General features: G+C 39.8%; 1 protein-coding gene across 1 annotated transcript in view; it reads right to left on the bottom strand.

The window, feature by feature from the left end:
* Positions 1-21,584, bottom strand: part of SERINC1 (serine incorporator 1) — a 38,007-nt gene that overhangs the window by 5,032 nt on the left and 11,391 nt on the right. The window contains exons 4-8 of the mRNA XM_053710781.1: positions 20,695-20,774; positions 13,285-13,422; positions 11,038-11,207; positions 10,072-10,162; positions 973-1,114 (exon numbers count right to left, since the gene is read on the bottom strand). Of these exons, the coding sequence (XP_053566756.1) occupies positions 973-1,114; positions 10,072-10,162; positions 11,038-11,207; positions 13,285-13,422; positions 20,695-20,774 (621 nt within the window). The remainder of the gene's footprint in view (positions 1-972; positions 1,115-10,071; positions 10,163-11,037; positions 11,208-13,284; positions 13,423-20,694; positions 20,775-21,584) is intronic.

Below are 21,584 nucleotides of genomic sequence, written 5' to 3'. Positions count from 1 at the left end.
TGTGGCTGCAATGTGTAAGTTTCCTTACAGTGCATCCTGAGTAAAGTGCTGTTTGAAGAGAACAGTCAAATATGGAACAGAGCTGCAAAGCAGCTGATCATTTATTGTTGACTGTCTCTCAGATATTTTTTTTCAACCCTCCCCCTAGCCTTTCCTGATCTGCAAAGCTGTGACTTCTGAATGATGAATGCACCTTTTTTATTACTACATTTCTACCTTGTGATGTTAAATTATAGTTTGTGACTCAATTTTTAAAATTTGGGCAGTTCTGCTGTACCAAATGAGTGTTGGTCCATTACATAATTTTAGGTACAGCTAAAGAATAAGACTTTAAAATGATAAAAAATAATAAAAAAAAATATATACATGTTTGGTCTTAGCTGAATCAGTGGATGCTAATGAACACAATTTTATGATTTTTTTTTCTACAGTTAGAAAGCTACAGGTTTTTGTGGAATGTGATATTTTTTTTAATTTTATTTTACCTTTGAGTAATTTTACAATAATTTCTGAATTAAAAAAACAACAACAAAGGCTCTATTTCTGTTTAAATGGAGTGCTAGCAAAAATGTTGAAAATTCTCTGGTACTTTGGGCAAGTTTTTATTTCTGGTAGTGAAGGTGTTAAAAATAAGGCCCCCCCGCATGTATAATTTAATCTTGTAAAGCCAGTTATTCTGCTGTTGGCATTGGGGAATCCACCTCAAAAAAGTGCCTTCTCTGGCACTTATCTTGTATTGTAGATGCTGTTATGGATCAGGAAAAATGTACAGAACAAGAAACTTTCACAAATTTTCTCCTCTGAACTGTCAATTTTGGTTTCTGAATTACAGCATTTTAGCAGCAGAGTACAGAAGATTCTAAGCTTTATAACAGAGTGGTTGCAATGTTATCTAAAAAACAATGGTTATTATAAACACGTTAAAAATATATAACAACCGCCCTTTTCTTTTTTTAAGATAAATTTACAAACCTGGAGTAAAGGACACATAGCAAGAAAAGAACAAGTCCTACGATTCCCTGTGCGTCCCACCACTGCACAACCTTAGATTGCCCTGGAGTGGTTGTAGTGTTCATGCCTATTATGCTCAGCAGGCTAGGATTGCATTTACGATCTATTTAAGGGGAGAAAAAAAAAAAGAAATAATTACAACAACATATATTATTTGTCTTTGTGACTTGTTATTGCTAATTGATCAAAAATATGTTTGCAGACAACAGGTCTTCTCTCTAATACTTTGACTACAATACAATCTTTACAATTATAACAAAGGTAAAGAGTAGTGGGAAAAGGAAAACTGCACAGAGCAGAGAAATATAAAGAAACAATTCAAAACAATGGTATAAAATACACTTAGTAGCTCAGGTTTAGGTTGTAGAATGTTTCTATACATTTAATGACAAGAAGTAAAGTACACTTTGCCAACAAATTGTTCCTAACAATTAGTGAACATGCACAAAGGGAATGTTTTTGAATGTAAAAGGCGTATCCTCATTGTTCTTGTTATGACAGCAGATGATTGGAGTCCCCCTGAAATGTTGTCTGATTACCAGAAAAATTATTAAACATTTACCAGGTGTTTAGTAGATGGTTAGCAAAGGGACTCTACCCTCTCCATTACATAGAGAAATTCCTCTGTTGAATGGTGCAATGTCCCTCCCAGTTGCATTTGACTGCCCCACAAGACACAACATCTATCATCTTACCTAAATACTGCTGCCTGATCACTAAAGATATGAAGACATCAGACTTTATCCAAGGTATGTATTTTTTTTTTAAAAGAAAAAGCATTACAGCAAGCCAAAATGATCGAAGACATACCTTGAAAGGTATGAAACATATGCTTAAGAAGAAATTATGAATTGGCCAGAGATGTTAGGCTGGATAGAGCTTGTAATTAAGCTGCTTGGCTGACTGATTTACTAACCAAATCAAATACAGTGTTTTAGAGGTCAGTAGACTAAATCAAAGCGTCCACAAAAAGAAAATGAATGCTTACCTGATAAATTTATTTATATTTTGACACGAGTCCACGGATCATCTTAATTACTAATGGAAATATCACTCCTGCCCTGCAGGAGGCGGCAAAGAGCACTAAAGCAAAGCTGTTAAATATCACCTTCCTTCCCTCCCAACCCAGTCATTCAACCGAAGTAAAGGAGAGAAAGGAAGTAACAAGGTGCAGAGGTGTCTGAAGTTTATATAGCCAACAACCTGTCTTTAAATACAGGCCGGGCAGTGGACTCATCGTGTCAAAAAATAAATAAATTCATCAGGTAAGCATAAATTTTCTTTTTTTTTTTAATGACACGATGAGTCCACGGATCATCTTAATTACTAATGGGAATCAATACCCAAGCTAGAGTACACAGATGATAAGGGAGGGACAAGACAGGGAACCTAAACGGAAGGCACCATTGCTTGAAGAACCTTTCTCCCAAAAGGGGCCTCAGCCGAGGCAAAAGTGTCAAATTTGGAGAATTTTGAAAAAGTGTGAAGAGAGGACCAAGTTGCAGCCTTGCAAATCTGTTCCACAGAAGCTTCATTCTTGAATGCCCATGAGGAAGCAACAGCCCTCGTGGAATGACCCGTAACCATCTCTGGAAGCTGCTGTCCAGCAGTCTCATATGCAAAACGTATGATACTCTTCAGCCAAAAGGAAAGAGAAGAAGCTGTAGCTTGCTGTCCCTTACGCTTTCCTGAGAAAACCACAAACAAAGCAGAAAACTGATGAAAATCCTTAGTTGCCTGCAGGTAAAACTTTAAGGCACGAACCATGTCCAAATTGTGCAGAAGCCGTTCCTTCTGAGAGGTAGGATTAGGACACAAGAAAGGAACAACAAACTCCTGATTAATGTTCCGATCAGAAACAACTTTAGGAAGAAATCCTAATTTAGTACGTAAAACTACCTTATCTGAATGAAAAATAAGGTAAGGGGACTGAAACTGCAATGCCGAGAGATCTGACACTCTGCGAGCAGAAGAAATAGCAACGAGAAATAAAACTTTCCAAGATAACAACTTATCTAAGGAATGCATAGGCTCAAACGGAGCCCCTTGAAGAACTTTGAGAACCAAATTAAGACTCCATGGAGGAGTAACTGGCTTCAACACAGGCCTGATCCTGACCAAGGCTTGACAAAAAGATTGCACATTTGGAACATCAGCCAGACGTTTATGTAACAAAATAGATAAGGCAGAAATTTGACCCTTTAGGGAACTTGTTGATAATCCTTTCTCCAAACCCTCTTGGAGAAAGGACAAAATTCTAGGAATCCTAGCTCTACTACAGGAGTAGCCCTTGGATTCACACCAATAGAGATATTTACGCCATATCTTATGATAAATCCTTCTAGTTACAGGTTTACGAGCCTGGATCATGGTCTCTATGACCAATTCTGAAAAGCCCCAATTGGATAAAATTAAGCGTTCAATCTCCAAGCAGTCAGCTTCAGAGAAACTAGATTTGGGTGAAGGAAGGGTCGTTGAATTAGAAGGTCCTTCCTCAACGGAAGTCTCCAGGGTGGCAGATATGACATGTCCACCAGATCTGCATACCAAATCCTGCGAGGCCAAGCCGGTGCAATGAAGATCACCGAGGCCCTCTCCTGCTCGATTCAAGCAATAACCCGAAAAAAGAAGAGCAAACTGAGGAAATAAGTATGCTAGACTGAAGATCCAAGGCACCGCCAGAGCGTCTATCAGTACCGCCTGAGGGTCCCTGGACCGCAACCCGTACCTCGGAAGCTTGGCATTCTGCCGAGATGCCATGAGATCCAATTCCAGCTGATCCCATTTGAGAATCAGGCTGGAAAACACTTCCGGATGGAGTTCCAACTCCCCCGGATGAAAGGTCTGCCTGCTCAGGAAGTCCGCCTCCCAGTTGTCCACCCCAGGGATGTGGATCGCCAACAGACAGCAAGAGTGGGATTCCGCCCACTGAATTATTTTGATTACCTCTGTCATCGCTAAGGAACTCCTCGTTCCTCCCTGAGGATTGATGTAAGCCACTGAAGTTATATTGTCCGAATGGAACCTAATAAACTGGACCAAGGCTAACTGGGGCCAGGCCAGAAGAGCATTGAAGATCACTCTCATTTGCAGAATGTTTATAGGTAGAACAGACTCTGACTGAGTCCAAACTCCATGAGCCTTTAGGGAGCCCCAGACTGCTCCCCATCCAAGAAGGCTGGAATCGGTTGTCACAATCACCCAAGATGGTCTGCGAAAGCAGGTTCCCTGGGAGATGATCCCGAGACAACCACCATTGAAGAGAATCCCTTGTCTCCTGCTCCAGAAGTATTCGAGGAGACAAATCTGCATAATCTCCGTTCCATTGCCTGAGCATGTTTAACTGCAGAGGTCTGAGATGGAACAGAGATGATGTCCATTGCCGCCACCATCAGCCCGATTACCTCCATGCACTGGGCCGAGGAGTGGACTGAAGAGCTAGACAAGTATCGAAAATCTTTGATTTCCTGACTTCTGTCAGAAATATCTTCATTGATAGGGAATCTATTATGGTTCCCAGGAAAGTTACCCTAGTATTTGGGACTAAGGAACTCTTTTCCAAATTTACCTTCCATCCGTGAGATCGCAAGAAGGATAACAACATTTCCATGTGGGATCTTGCCTGTTGTAAGGATGGCACCTGGACTAGGATGTCGTCTAGATAGGGCGCCACTGCAATGCCCTGTAACCGAAGCCCGGCCAACAGCGAACCCAGAACCTTTGAGAAAATCCTGGGAGCTGTGGCAAGACCGAAGGGCAGAGACACAAATTGGAAGTGTTTGTCTAGAAAGGCAAACCTTAAAAACCTGTGATGATCCCTGTGATAGGGAACATGCAAGTACGCATCCTTTAAATCCACCGTTGTCATAAATTGACCCTCTTGGACCAAAGGGAGAATGGAACGAATAGTTTCCATCTTGAAGGACGGTACTCTGAGGAATTTGTTTAGACTCTCGAGATCTAAAATAGGCCTGAAGGTTCCCTCTTTTTTGGGAACCACGAACAGATTGGAATAAAATCCCAGACCCCTTTCCTAATGAACTATCCTAATGAACTATCATTCCCAGGTCGGAGAGATCTCTTACACAGTGTAAGAACGCCTCTCTTTTTGTCTGTTCTACAGATAATCTTGAAAGCAGAAACCTGGTTTTAAACCTAAGGCTCTGCGAGCTAGAACAGAGAAACCTGAAATCTTTGCTCCCAGCTTGATAACTTGAAGGGAAGCATCCGTAATAAAGGAATTAGCCAATTTAAGAGCTTTTATCCTATCCTGGATTTCATCCAGGGGAGTTTCTGTCCTAATAGCATCAGACAACGCATCAAACCAATATAACGACGCACTAGTGACAGGAGCAATACACACAGCTGGCTGCCATTGTAAGCCCTGGTGTACATACATCTTTTTGAGTAACCCCTCTAATTTTTTGTCTATAGAATCTTTGAAAGCACAACTATCATCTATGGGAATAGTAGTTCTCTCAGCTAAGGTGGAAACAGCTCCTTCCACCTTGGGGACTGTTTGCCAAGCCTCCTTAACCGAGTCGGCTATGGGAAACATCTTTTTAAAAATAGGAGATGGAGAAAAAAGGTATACCTGGGTCTCTCCCACTCCTTAGTAATAATCTCAGAAGCTCGATCTGGTACCAGAAAAACCTATCAAGGAAGGTACCTCAAAATATTTGTTCAGCTTACTGGATTTCTTAGGATTAACAACGACCATGGAGTCGCTGTCGTCCAATGTAGCTAAAACCTCCTTAAGTAACAGACGGAGGTGTTCTAGCTTAAACCTGAAGGATACAACTTCAGTAACAGCAAGAGGCATTACACTGTCGGAATCTGAAATTTCACCTTCAGATGCTACTACATTATCCTCCTCCTCAGGCTTCTGTGAGGGGACATCTGAAATAGCAACAACTGCGTCAGAAACCTCGCTTATTGAATGTCTGATTTTGCTCTTACGCTTCCCCTGCAACATTGGGAAAGCAGACAACGCATCTGAAACTGCAGAAGACATGAGATAAGCGATGTCTTTTAAAGTAACTCCAGCGGGAGCTAGAGAGGAAGCGCAGGGCTCTGCATGTGAGGGCAGTAAAATTTGGGACGCTTGAGGAGAAAGCTGCGGCATATATTGAACATTGTCATTAGATTCCTGAACAGAATCCTCTTTAGAAAATGTTGGCTCAGAAAAAAAGTCTATCCATGTAGCTTAAAGTTCTCTCAATACATGAGGAACAGAAATGGATTGGTGGTTCCACATTGGCATCAAAACATAAAGAGCAAGTGACACTTTGTAAGGCCTCTTGGTCCATTGTAATACACAATTAAACAATTTGACATAAAACGATTAAATTTTATTAAGGAAATGCAAAATGATAAAAAACGTTACTGTCCCTTTAAATAATAAACCGTAACTTTTTTTATTCCAGTTAAACAAACTTAGTATAGAGCTGCTTAACCCGTTAAAATAATCTTTCAACGGGTAGAGATGAGGGGGGGAAGAGATAGGGATTTGATCATGATTGAGATTGAGTCAGGCTAGATGGAAAGCGGAATTAACACACCATTATATGTTGGAATGTTACTGAAAGGTCGATAAACCAAAATTACTCTTGTCTTGTGTGGAAAACTCACATATTCAATCACTTGAAGGCTGCAATGTTATTGTATTTGTATTTTTTGTTTTTATGTTTCTGTTATTTAAGATGCTGTATGTAATAACATTAAAAAGTCAATAAAAAATATTTTCAACTAAAATAATCTTTCAAACACCTCTACACCTCAGCAACACCTTGCTGAGGTGCCTCTCTCCTCTGAGCAGGAGCCGTATGATCCCAACAGTCAGTCTCCGTTGTAAACACGTTTAACTATGTCGGTCTCCGGAGTTAACAGGCAGCTATGATTAGAGATGCGTAGTATGCCTTGCTACCATAGAGCGGAGTGAACGGAAAAAGGTGCGCAATTACTTGCTACGTCCTGGAGTACCTCCCATTGTGGGCGTGTCACTAAGGAATCTCCCGGTCGGCTATTTAAGTTATAAAACCGACGAAAGATGTAGAACCACCGCAATAATCAGAATCAGCCCCAGTGCCTGCGTCTGAGCTGCCCAAAGTGTCCCCTATGCCCCTAGGAGAGTCTATGAGTCTTAGAACTATGAGGTCTGTCCCATAAAATACAGTGCCCAATCTTTTTCTGAGTTTAATTCTTGTCCCCCAGAAATAAAGCCAGCACTTACCTCATGTGCTGCCTGACAGCAAGGTAGTTTCCAGGTTTGAGAGGTCCTATCCCTCACACGGACCTGTGAAATAAAAGAAATTCCTGAGTAAATATCCCTCAGGTTTTCAGGATAAGGGCAGCATCAATATATGGGAGGCACAGTGAGAATTATGTCCCACAAGTTCCCATTGCTCTAAAGCCACCACTGCTCTACTGAAGAGACTGATATGGACTACGGCTACACCCTAGGACAAAACAGCAAAATCTTGCACTACTTTAAAAATAATAGAAAAGATTCTTCAATCAAGAGTTTAAAGGGACAGTCAACCATAGAATTGTTATTGTTTTAAAAGATAGATAATCCCTTTATTACTCAATCCCCAGTTTTGCATAACCAACACAGTTATATTAATGTACTTTTTACCTTTGTGATTACCTTGTATCTAGGAACCTTCTTCCAGCCCCCTGATCACATGACTGTGACTGTTTATTATCTATTGTCTTAAATTTAGCATTGTATTGTGCTAGATCTTAAATAACTTTCTGTGCCTGAACACAGTGTTATCTATATAGCCCACGTGTACTTTTTGTCTCTTTGTGTTGAAAAGAGATTTAAAAAGCATGTGGTAAGAGGCAGCCCTCAAAGGCTTAGAAATTAGCATATGAGCCTACCTATGTTTAGTTTAAACTAAGAATACCAAGATAAAAAAGCAAATTTGATGATAAAAGTAAATTGGAAAGTCAATTAAAATTAAAAGTCCTATCTGAATAATGAAAGTTTAATTTATACTTGACTGTCCCTTTAACACCTAATTTACCACCTCCTTGCTCTTAACGAAGGCAAAGAGAATGACTGGGTTGGGAGGGAAGGGAGGTGATATTTAACAGCTTTGCTGTGGTGCTTATTGCTGCCTCCTGCAGGGCAGGAGTGATATTCCCATTAGTAATTAAGATGATCAGTGGACTACTCATGTCATTAAAAAGAAATCTCATGCATGCACTAGCTTTTAAGGTTAATTTTAGCTTTAGTGTAAAGATTACCCTCCCACCTGACACTACCTACCCCCTGATCCCTCATAAACAGCTCTCATCCCTCCCCCACCCCCACTGGTCAGCCCCATCTTAAGTACAGCCAGTCTGACAATAATAAATATAAAAAAAAAAAAAAGATTTTTCTTATTTTTCTGCAGTGTAGGATCTCCCTAACCCACCAACCTCCCTGCCCCCACCCCAAAACAGCTCTCAAACCCTCCCCCCTCTAACTATTGCTGCCATCTTAGGTACTGGCAGCTGACTGCCAGTACCTATAAACCCCCTTTTTTTTTTGCTTTTAATTTTGCTTTTTTCTGAAGTGTAGTGGTCCCACCACCTCCCCCCCTCCCGCAATCGCCATTTATTGATCCCCCACACCCCTTTTTTGTAGTGTAGCTGCCCCATCCCTCCCTGTCCCTTTAGTTTTATTTTTTCTGTAGCATAGGGCCCTCCCCTCTCGCTCCGCAGCTGAGCCGCCCACCAGCCAGTCACCTCCCACCCGCACATCCCACCAGCAAATGATCATTACAGACGGTGACACACTCAGGCATCTGCCCTCATATGGAACTGGAGCACCAATCTCGCTCTGGTTCCATATGCAGCAGATGCCTGGAGCTTCAGGAACTCCAGCTCTGTAACTTAACAGCCGAGAGTGCTGGAGCTTCCTGAAGCTAAGATCTATATATACATCTTGCAGTACGATAGGCAAAGTACAGCAAGACGTATATATACACATCTACTTGGGTGAAAGGGTAATAAACTTTATCACCATCTTAAAAGGGATAGAAAGGTCAAAATTGAGATGTGCATGGGGGCATTTAAATTTCAAATACAAGCATTTTTTTGCCATATACTGTCATTAGCAAAAATGCATCTAGTAAAAGTTATTACTGGTTTTAAGTGGCATGTGCACATATCCTGTGAGGGCCTGTACACCAGCATTCAAACAACTTTCCTGCTCAGAGAGCTGGCGGTGGTGTATATTGCTTCTGACATTGTGATTTGTCATACAAGCTACTGCTGACTCTCTGAGGTGTGGTGTTTAAATACGGATACAAAATCCCTCACAGCATGTGTGTTTATGCGGCAGAAAAATAGTAACTTTTACTAGAATCATTTTTGTTAATGGAAGTATAATGCAAAAATGATTATATTTCAAATTAAAATGCACCAATGAACATTTATGACCGTTCCATCCCTTTAACCTCTTCTGCCATTTGGACGTAGCTACTACGTCACAGCACACTTTGACCAGCATACGTTCAACCTTCTCCCTCATGCTGCGTCACCTGCTGAAAGCGAAGACCGCAGCCAAAGGGAAAAGGGATCTGTCTTCATATGATTACCCATTTATTTACGGTGGCATGAAATATATCAAAATGGGCCGAGATCAATACAATGAGTTGTCTACTATTACTAAAAATAAATATATAGTGTTAATAGGTAAATAAATAAAAAAAAAAACAAGGCTCTCTTTCTGTTTAAATGGAGTGATAGCAAAAATGCTAAAAATTATCTGGTACTTTGGGCAAGTTTTTCTCTAAAATGCATAGTTCTTAAGGGGTTAAGGCAGGGTTTAAAGAAATACTATATAGGGTGAAAAATCAATAAGCAGGCTTCAAAACAGTCACATCAAAGGAATATCAGAAATAATGCTTTTATTTCTTGACTATGAAAAAGCAGGTTTCTAATAGAGAAATATGATTAAGTTGTAGACATTTGTGTTTAAAAACACCAGAAGAAGCACAATATCTAAAATACGGTTTACATATTGCCATTTTTACTTTATTGGTTTAAATAAAGAATCTCACCTACCAGGCTCATTAGTCATAGCAGACCAGGTAAGATACATTGTATAAACTGTTATCACCGAAGACTGAAGTAAACCAGATCTGGGCTGTGATTCCTTTAAACACAAAAGGGAAAGAAAATACAGCTTTAATCAAAACAATCTAACATATATGTTAAAATGAAAAATTGTGTAAATATTATTGGTATTAGTATCTTTATATGCAAGTTTGCCAACAGATTATACAGGGGAGAATATAGTCATTACCTCCCTGTCTCTCTGCAATACTGTGAGTGACTGCGTGTAACGCAGCTCCTGTGTAAACTTTTTTATCTGCAATAAATTTTCTATGTTTATCTTATCTAAGTGCAGTGTGCATAGTGTCTATACCTGATAACTACTAAAGTTTGGATACGTGTGCCCTAGACTATGGGCTTTAGACCTCTCTTTTTCTTTGGGACTCCGGAATCCTTTTTTGCCATTTTGTATCAGCAGCTTTGTATGTGCTGATTCTTAGCCGCGTGGACGGCGGCCATTGGTCTCCCATGAATAGAGAGTTTTCTTTGTCCGTTTACCTTAATATATATATATATATATATATATATATATATATATATATATATATATATATATATATATATATATATATATATATATATATATACACACACACACACACACACACTGTATATATAAAGGCAAGACAGGAATAAGCAGAATAAATTATATATTTAATTTAAAAAAATTCTGTATAAAGCCAAGAAATAATTAATTATCATTTTTATTTTATTTTTTAAATTTAACACCATAGATACAGAATTAATTGTTTTACTTTTTTCAGCAAACCACAGTATGGAATGAAAAACAAACACATAATTTATGGTTTGTGTTGATAACTCACAGAAAGAGCACAAGGATGTTTAACTGCAGTCACTGTTTAGTACTCATTCTAATGAAAATATGGTCATGCATAAGAAAATAGTAGGTCATACCTGTATTTTAGGCAGGATAGACATTATTGAAGCTCCAATACAAAGCAACATATTCACACTAATGAATGCCTTATTTTCAGTACAGCCTCCAGGGTGAGTGTAGTAAACGTAAAAAAGGACTATGGCCACTAGTGAGAATGCATAGTTTATACCAGTAGCAGATACCAAGGCTGTTGGGGAAAATGTTAGAAGTTTCACATTAAAAAAATACAGTTTAAATGAACAAAAGGTAAGAGCCCATATTACAGTGCACAGAACAATCATTTAACATGTTGGTTACCCAGAAAAAGGAGCATAATTGCAACTACATCATGATATACTAACTATATCATTCAAAACCATTATGCTCACCAATCACTTCGATATTACTAGCAAATAAATATGTATACTACAACAAAGATTTGGGGAATGTGATATTGCTAGCCAGAAAGATAAAGGCAACTATTCCACATAAAAATTGCTCAGTAACTACAAAGATATCACATGCATTGGACATTGTGTCACTATACCTCTCTGCAAAGCAACTTCCACACTTTTTAATTCAGATCAGTTTCTAGGGGTTTGAGGGTTTTTTTCTCCTCCTTAGTGGCAATAGAGATTTTTTTTTCAGGTTTCATTCTTACGAGTATGGACCCAGCAAACGGCAGCAATAATGGGGCATCAAGCACACAGGCAGTGCATGGACTCATATTGCCCAGAGTGTCTCCAGCAATCTGACAAAGTCAGGAACCAGTCACATTAAATAGCTCAAAATTCCTACTTTCCCCCTAATTAGCCGAGTGGCATTCTGGGAATAATAGTACCCAGTCACGTAACCTAGAAAAGATCCAGCGAAGAGTAGTGGCCGGAGGGGAAAGATAGGGGAGGCATCCTTAGGGGCTCCAAACCAGGGCGCCAGGACCTAATTTTAAAGCTCCATTGGCAACCTTATTTGTCAAGCTGTGCCCTATTACATTTGCAAAATGAAGATTTTTGTTGTTATCACGGAATAAAATGGAATTAGTAATGCTTGCATACAGCATTTTGGTTACAATATGAAAAAGTTTACTTCTTTTATCTGCAAGTTAAAACATTTCTTGCAATCTATGAACAGAGTAATGTTTTACAAGAAATAAATACAAAGCAAACTCAGCATGTAAAGTCTGAGTTTGCAGGAAAAGTCAAATGTTGTTTTAAAGGGACAATGTGCCCTAAATTTTCTCCCCTTTAACTTATCGATGTTACCTGCTGGAGTGTATTAAATCGTATGCAAATAGGCATTTGAAATAGGACTATTTTGCCTGTGGTATCCCTACCTATACTGCAAGTTTCTATACTAATTGTTCTTCTTAAGTATTGGGGTTTATTATACAGAGATAATAAAGAAGCATGTGTGTGTACAGAATGTGATCAAATAAAGACATCCAATTTCCTGCAAGCTCATCCCATTTTAATGGGTTGTGGCTTTAAAGAACAGAACCAGCTATGCCATATACAAAAATAAACCTAAAGAAGCAATTTCTCATACATTTTACACTCTGCAGCTGGTATGACAAGTCATTGGAAACACACTAAGGGAAAAACAATTTTACAGTACACTCTCCCTAATAATAGCTAATAGACAATACTGCATACTTCATGCTGAAAGTTCTTTTATTTGTTTGAAGCATTCGCCGCATCCGGCTTGGCGCTAGCTGGCCCGCACGGCTATTGGCTAAGAGGTGGAAACGTCACCTAACGGCAAAAGTGTTCTGCCGTGGGCTGCCTGAGGAGCTCAGTGCGACGAACGCTTAAAACAAATAAAGGACTTTTACACTTCATGACTGAAAGTCCCCTTTATTTGTTCCACTGGTAAATCCTAGTGTTTCACAAACGCTAGGATTTACCATTACTTTACTTTAAATGATCAGTAAACATAGTAGAATTGCATAATCAACAAATTCATGAGACAATACAATAGAACATAGTCTAAACTTCCAATGAAATCAGAAAAGTCTATTTCCACTCCCCCTGCATCATGTAACAGACATCGGCCAATAAGAAATGCATATACATATATTCTGTAAATTCTTTTGGGTTTCATATACCTTTAACATAGATCACAAAATGAACAAATGTATGAAGAAAGTAGTTATATTTATCACAGAAACGTCTGTTAAAATTGTCAGCCAAGCTTGAAATACCAAGACTCCCATGGCCATACAATAACTTTACAACGTTAACCTTATGTGTTCTATAAAATCTAAAAACAATTAACATGAGACTTACCTGCGTACCAGCATCTGGAATTCCCTTCCTCAAGTTTTTCAACCCAGGATTCATTCCAAGAGTGAGCAAAGTCAATAAGCAGAACCAGCTGGATAAGGATGAAACAAAAGGCACCACCCATGCCCACATAAAACCACACTGCAAAAGATGGCACCAATATTAGCGAAGTGGGGATTTTATTACATACATTTTTACTTTAGTATTGCCTTCCTGTCCTGTCTATTTATTATACCTCGTGTACAGCGCTGCTAAATCTACTGGAGCATTACAAATAAAGATAATAAAACAGAATTTATGTTTACCTGATAAATTACTTTCTCCAACGGTGTGTCCGGTCCACGGCGTCATCCTTACTTGTGGGATATTCTCTTCCCCAACAGGAAATGGCAAAGAGCCCAGCAAAGCTGGTCACATGATCCCTCCTAGGCTCCGCCTTCCCCAGTCATTCGACCGACGTAAAGGAGGAATATTTGCATAGGAGAAATCATATGATACCGTGGTGACTGTAGTTAAAGAAAATAAATTATCAGACCTGATTAAAAAACCAGGGCGGGCCGTGGACCGGACACACCGTTGGAGAAAGTAATTTATCAGGTAAACATAAATTCTGTTTTCTCCAACATAGGTGTGTCCGGTCCACGGCGTCATCCTTACTTGTGGGAACCAATACCAAAGCTTTAGGACACGGATGAAGGGAGGGAGCAAATCAGGTCACCTAAATGGAAGGCACCACGGCTTGCAAAACCTTTCTCCCAAAAATAGCCTCAGAAGAAGCAAAAGTATCAAACTTGTAAAATTTGGTAAAAGTGTGCAGTGAAGACTAAGTCGCTGCCTTACATATCTGATCAACAGAAGCCTCGTTCTTGAAGGCCCATGTGGAAGCCACAGCCCTAGTGGAATGAGCTGTGATTCTTTCAGGAGGCTGCCGTCCGGCAGTCTCATAAGCCAATCTGATGATGCTTTTAATCCAAAAAGAGAGAGAGGTAGAAGTTGCTTTTTGACCTCTCCTTTTACCAGAATAAACAACAAACAAGGAAGATGTTTGTCTAAAATCCTTTGTAGCATCTAAATAGAATTTTAGAGCGCGAACAACATCCAAATTGTGCAACAAACGTTCCTTCTTTGAAACTGGATTCGGACACAAAGAAGGCACGACTATCTCCTGGTTAATGTTTTTGTTAGAAACAACTTTCGGAAGAAAACCAGGTTTAGTACGTAAAACCACCTTATCTGCATGGAACACCAGATAAGGAGGAGAACACTGCAGAGCAGATAATTCTGAAACTCTTCTAGCAGAAGAAATTGCAACCAAAAACAAAACTTTCCAAGATAATAACTTAATATCAACGGAATGTAAGGGTTCAAACGGAACCCCCTGAAGAACTGAAAGAACTAAATTGAGACTCCAAGGAGGAGTCAAAGGTTTGTAAACAGGCTTGATTCTAACCAGAGCCTGAACAAAGGCTTGAACATCTGGCACAGCTGCCAGCTTTTTGTGAAGTAACACAGACAAGGCAGAAATCTGTCCCTTCAAGGAACTTGCAGATAATCCTTTCTCCAATCCTTCTTGAAGAAAGGATAGAATCTTAGGATTTTTTTACCTTGTCCCAAGGGAATCCTTTAGATTCACACCAACAGATATATTTTTTCCATATTTTGTGGTAAATTTTTCTAGTTACAGGCTTTCTGGCCTGAACAAGAGTATCAATAACAGAATCTGAGAACCCTCGCTTTGATAAGATCAAGCGTTCAATCTCCAAGCAGTCAGTTGGAGTGAGACCAGATTCGGATGTTCGAACGGACCTTGAACAAGAAGGTCTCGTCTCAAAGGTAGCTTCCATGGTGGAGCCGATGACATATTCACCAGGTCTGCATACCAAGTCCTGCGTGGCCACGCAGGAGCTATCAAGATCACCGATGCCCTCTCCTGATTGATCCTGGCTACCAGCCTGGGGATGAGAGGAAACGGCGGGAATACATAAGCTAGTTTGAAGGTCCAAGGTGCTACTAGTGCATCTACTAGTCGCCTTGGGATCCCTGGATCTGGACCCGTAGCAAGGAACCTTGAAGTTCTGACGAGAGGCCATCAGATCCATGTCTGGAATGCCCCACAGTTGAGTAATGTGGGCAAAGATTTCCGGATGGAGTTCCCACTCCCCCGGATGTAATGTCTGACGACTCAGAAAATCCGCTTCCCAATTTTCCACTCCTGGGATGTGGATTGCAGACAAGTGGCAGGAGTGAGTCTCCGCCCATTGAATGATCGGTAGAAGAGATTCTTCCCGAGACCAAAGACCCTGAGCTTTCAGGGGTCCCCAGACCGCGCTCCAGCCCATCAGACTGGCGTCGGTCGTGACAATGACCCACTCTGGTCTGCGGAAGCTCATCCCCTGTGACAGGTTGTCCAGGGACAGCCACCAACGGAGTGAATCTATGGTCCTCTGATTTACTTGTATCGTCGGAGACAAGTCTGTATAGTCCCCATTCCACTGACTGAGCATGCACAATTGTAATGGTCTTAGATGAATGCGCGCAAAAGGAACTATGTCCATTGCCGCTACCATCAAACCTATTACTTCCATGCACTGCGCTATGGAAGGAAGAGGAACGGAATGAAGTATTTGACAAGAGTTTAGAAGTTTTGTTTTTCTGGCCTCTGTCAGAAAAATCCTCATTTCTAAGGAGTCTATTATTGTTCCCAAGAAGGGAACCCTCGTTGACGGAGATAGAGAACTCTTTTCTACGTTCACTTTCCATCCGTGAGATCTGAGAAAGGCCAGGACAATGTCCGTGTGAGCCTTTGCTAGAGGAAGGGACGACGCTTGAATCAGAATGTCGTCCAAGTAAGGTACTACTGCAATGCCCCTTGGTCTTAGCACCGCTAGAAGGGACCCTAGTACCTTTGTGAAAATCCTTGGAGCAGTGGCTAATCCGAACGGAAGTGCCACGAACTGGTAATGCTTGTCCAGGAATGCGAACCTTAGGAACCGATGATGTTCCTTGTGGATAGGAATATGTAGATACGCATCCTTTAAATCCACCGTGGTCATGAATTGACCTTCCTGGATGGAAGGAAGAATTGTTCGAATGGTTTCCATTTTGAACGATGGAACCTTGAGAAACTTGTTTAGGATCTTGAGATCTAAGATTGGTCTGAACGTTCCCTCTTTTTGGGAACTACGAACAGATTGGAGTAGAACCCCATCCCTTGTTCTCCTAATGGAACAGGATGAATCACTCCCATTTTTAACAGGTCTTCTACACAATGTAAGAATGCCTGTTTTTTTATGTGGTCTGAAGACAATTGAGACCTGTGGAACCTCCCCCTTGGGGGAAGCCCTTTGAATTCCAGAAGATAACCTTGGGAGACTATTTCTAGCGCCCAAGGATCCAGAACATCTCTTGCCCAAGCCTGAGCGAAGAGAGAGAGTCTGCCCCCCACCAGATCCGGTCCCGGATCGGGGGCCAACATCTCATGCTGTCTTGGTAGCAGTGGCAGGTTTCTTGGCCTGCTTTCCCTTGTTCCAGCCTTGCATTGGTCTCCAGGCTGGCTTGGCTTGAGAAGTATTACCCTCTTGCTTAGAGGACGTAGCACTTGGGGCTGGTCCGTTTCTACGAAAGGGACGAAAATTAGGTTTATTTTTGGCCTTGAAAGACCTATCCTGAGGAAGGGCGTGGCCCTTGCCCCCAGTGATATCAGAGATAATCTCTTTCAAGTCAGGACCAAACAGCGCTTTCCCCTTGAAAGGAATGTTAAGCAGTTTGTTCTTGGAAGACGCATCCGCTGACCAAGATGTTAACCAAAGCGCTCTGCGCGCCACAATAGCAAACCCAGAATTTTTCGCCGCTAACCTAGCCAATTGCAAAGTGGCGTCTAGGGTGAAAGAATTAGCCAATTTGAGAGCACGGATTCTGTCCATAATCTCCTCATAAGAAGGAGAATTACTAGTGATCGCCTTTTCTAGCTCATCGAACCAGAAACACGCGGCTGTAGTGACAGGGACAATGCATGAAATTGGTTGTAGAAGGTAACCTTGCTGAACAAACATCTTTTTAAGCAAACCTTCTAATTTTTTATCCATAGGATCTTTGAAAGCACAACTATCTTCTATGGGTATAGTGGTGCGTTTGTTTAGAGTAGAAACCGCCCCCTCGACCTTGGGGACTGTCTGCCATAAGTCCTTTCTGGGGTCGACCATAGGAAACAATTTTTTAAATATGGGGGGAGGGACGAAAGGTATACCGGGCCTTTCCCATTCTTTATTTACAATGTCCGCCACCCGCTTGGGTATAGGAAAAGCTTCGGGGGGCCCCGGGACCTCTAGGAACTTGTCCATTTTACATAGTTTCTCTGGGATGACCAAATTCTTACAATCATCCAGAGTGGATAACACCTCCTTAAGCAGAGCGCGGAGATGTTCCAACTTAAATTTAAATGTAATCACATCAGGTTCAGCTTGTTGAGAAATTTTCCCTGAATCTGAAATTTCTCCCTCAGACAAAACCTCCCTGGCCCCCTCAGACTGGTGTAGGGGCCCTTCAGAAACAATATCATCAGCGTCCTCATGCTCTTCAGTATTTTCTAAAACAGAGCAGTCGCGCTTTCGCTGATAAGTGGGCATTTTGGCTAAAATGTTTTTGATAGAATTATCCATTACAGCCGTTAATTGTTGCATAGTAAGGAGTATTGGCGCGCTAGATGTACTAGGGGCCTCTTGTGTGGGCAAGACTGGTGTAGACGAAGGAGGGGATGATGCAGTACCATGCTTACTCCCCTCACTTGAGGAATCATCTTGGGCATCATTTTCTCTAAATTTTGTGTCACATAAATCACATCTATTTAAATGAGAAGGGACCTTGGCTTCCCCACATTCAGAACACAGTCTATCTGGCAGTTCAGACATGTTAAACAGGCATAAACTTGATAACAAAGTACAAAAAACGTTTTAAAATAAAACCGTTACTGTCACTTTAAATTTTAAACTGAACACACTTTATTACTGCAATTGCGAAAAAGTATGAAGGAATTGTTCAAAATTCACCAAAATTTCACCACAGTGTCTTAAAGCCTTAAAAGTATTGCACACCAAATTTGGAAGCTTTAACCCTTAAAATAACGGAACCGGAGCCGTTTTTATATTTAACCCCTTTACAGTCCCTGGTATCTGCTTTGCTGAGACCCAACCAAGCCCAAAGGGGAATACGATACCAAATGACGCCTTCAGAAAGTCTTTTCTATGTATCAGAGCTCCTCACACATGCATCTGCATGTCATGCTTCTCAAAAACAAGTGCGCAATACAGGCGCGAAAATGAGACTCTGCCTATGATTAGGGAAAGCCCCTAGAGAATAAGGTGTCCAATACAGTGCCTGCCGGTTATTTTACAAAATTCCCAAGATTAAAATAATTCCTCAAGGCTATGGAGTATAAAATATGTTTATATATAAATCGATTTAGCCCAGAAAATGTCTACAGTCTTAAAAAGCCCTTGTGAAGCCCTTATTTACTGTCTGTAATAAAATGGCTTACCGGATCCCATAGGGAAAATGACAGCTTCCAGCATTACATCGTCTTGTTAGAATGTGTCATACCTCAAGCAGCAAAAGTCTGCTCACTGTTCCCCCAACTGAAGTTAATTCCTCTCAACAGTCCTGTGTGGAACAGCCATCGATTTTAGTAACGGTTGCTAAAATCATTTTCCTCTTACAAACAGAAATCTTCATCTCTTTTCTGTTTCAGAGTAAATAGTACATACCAGCACTATTTTAAAATAACAAACTCTTGATTGAATAATAAAAACTACAGTTAAACACTAAAAAACTCTAAGCCATCTCCGTGGAGATGTTGCCTGTACAACGGCAAAGAGAATGACTGGGGAAGGCGGAGCCTAGGAGGGATCATGTGACCAGCTTTGCTGGGCTCTTTGCCATTTCCTGTTGGGGAAGAGAATATCCCACAAGTAAGGATGACGCCGTGGACCGGACACACCTATGTTGGAGAAAAGGTATCACTAAAATTAAAATAATGGTATTTGCTTTATTTATTTACTCAAGTATATTTAGTTTAAAACATCATTTTAAAAACTATATATGATTCAGCAAACATATGCATAAAAGCAAGTGCATGCAATAGTTTATAAGTATCTTCTGATTTGTAAGTCTCAAGTTAAACAGGAGAATAACTTTAGACAAGCACACACACGTGATATTTTTACTGAACAGTGTTCTGTAATCTGCTACCTTATAATATAAATATATATATATAAAAAAAAAAAAATGCAGTCCCATAAGGATTTGGACAGTGACCTTTCTGAATTGAAATGAAACTATGAATAAAAGGATAAACTGCAGTGCAAGTTTTAATTCAATGCTATTTATATTCATAATACACACAAAGGCATATGCATAATTTAACTTAAAAATATTCAGAGGCTTATATGGAGAGTACAGAGTTTAGGTTTTCTCTGATTTCATGTCTTTATCTGAAAAAACCCCAAAACAAATAAAATTCCCTCTATTTTATAAATATAAATGTTTATGAAACAAAGCATCATGAGGATAAAAAACAACAACAACGATTTGAACAGAAACAGAATTACCCTGTTCCAGGGTGATGAAAAGAGAAAAAGAAAGAAACTAAATGAACTACATAAGAAACTATACATTATCTGACAGCAATGAAGGAGGAAGTGTATGGCTACCAGTAGATTACTTAGGGCCCATAGTGTTACCGCACAGACATGTATGGCTACCACCAGTAGATTACTTAGGGCCCGTAGTGTTATCACATAGTCATGAATTATTATAAATGGCTTACTAGAGTGTGCAAACAATGACTGTGTGGAACATAGCTGTATCTGCACTTCTATGTTTAACATTAATTGGAAAACCCACAATATTGAGAATTGAATTACAGGAGAGGAGAACAAAATAAATATTGAAAGTATATTGCAAAGTTGTTTTACGACATGTAGTTAAACAATTTATATTAATATCTTTAGGTCCCCTAAAAGAGCAGGAATAAGGATATAAATAATCTAAAATTCAAGAACGTCAATTAAAATAAATTGTGTTAAAATGCAGATCAAAAACTCTCCAAAAACATATGGACTGCTATGTAATTGTTTCTGTTTACATTCTTAAAATGTATATCCCTGCCTCCTAAAATGACAAGAATGCCATGAATGTGTAACAAAACAACATTTCATAGTGGGATCAATTCTAAATCATGTGAATGCAGACTTATTGCCTGTGCATTTAGGCAAGGAGCTACTCATACCATACAGTGGCTACACAAACAGTACAAAATATTCACTGTATTACAACCTCATATCCTCCTTTACATAAAGAAATATGTAGCTACAAAAAAAACTGTACTAAACACATAGTAGGGACAAAGTATAAACTCACATGTTGTAAATGGCCCCTCTGGGATGAAAAATGCACCAACTGTAATTGCAACAGCTGCAATAAACTTGAAGAACCAAAATCTGGAAAAAAACAAACATAAAATACAGTAAGCTTTGAGAGTTCATATAACCCCTAGACCTTTGGCCTACAACATAACTAACACTAAATAAATATATTAACCCCTAAACCTAACACCTATATATGCATAAAAATGTAGATTAGATCACACAGATCAGTGCAATCTAAAAGTCTAGGAAAAACAGCACCTATAAGACAATATTATGTTAAGAAAGGAGAAGATACAATCTATGCAAAAATAATCAAATACATTTATTAATATAAGCATATAGACATATAAACATTAAAAACACATACAAGTCAGGGGTCCCCATATGTCAATGTGTACATAAATTTGTGGATTTGCCTTGCTTTATGCTGATTATTTCCTGCTTTGTGCATCATGCTTTTCAGCACTAATTGGAGAACTTCACTAGCATTGACTGCTTTGCTGAGCCTGCTAACACTTATGCATACATGCTTTGCTTATCATTTCCAAGCAACCTTGGACAGCCTTCCATTGCTATTCTGAGCATTAGTGGTGCACTACTTTAGTTACCTATTTGGCCATATCTTTGTACACATTTACATATGGGGACCCCTGACTTGTATGTGTTTTTAATGTTTATATGCTTATATTAATAAATGTATTTGATTATTTTTGGATAGATTGTTTGTATCTTCTCCTTCCTTAACATAATATTGTCTTATAGGTTCTGTTTTTCCTAGACTTTTAGATCGCACTGATCCGTGTGATCTACTTTACCTTTTTATGCATATATAGAAATTTTCTTTCTAGGTTGCACTATAAGACTTATGCTACTAATTGATGT

Source organism: Bombina bombina, chromosome 4 (assembly GCF_027579735.1).
Source record: "Bombina bombina isolate aBomBom1 chromosome 4, aBomBom1.pri, whole genome shotgun sequence".
Lineage (NCBI taxonomy): Eukaryota > Metazoa > Chordata > Amphibia > Anura > Bombinatoridae > Bombina > Bombina bombina.
This window is presented reverse-complemented; position numbering and strand designations above follow the sequence as displayed.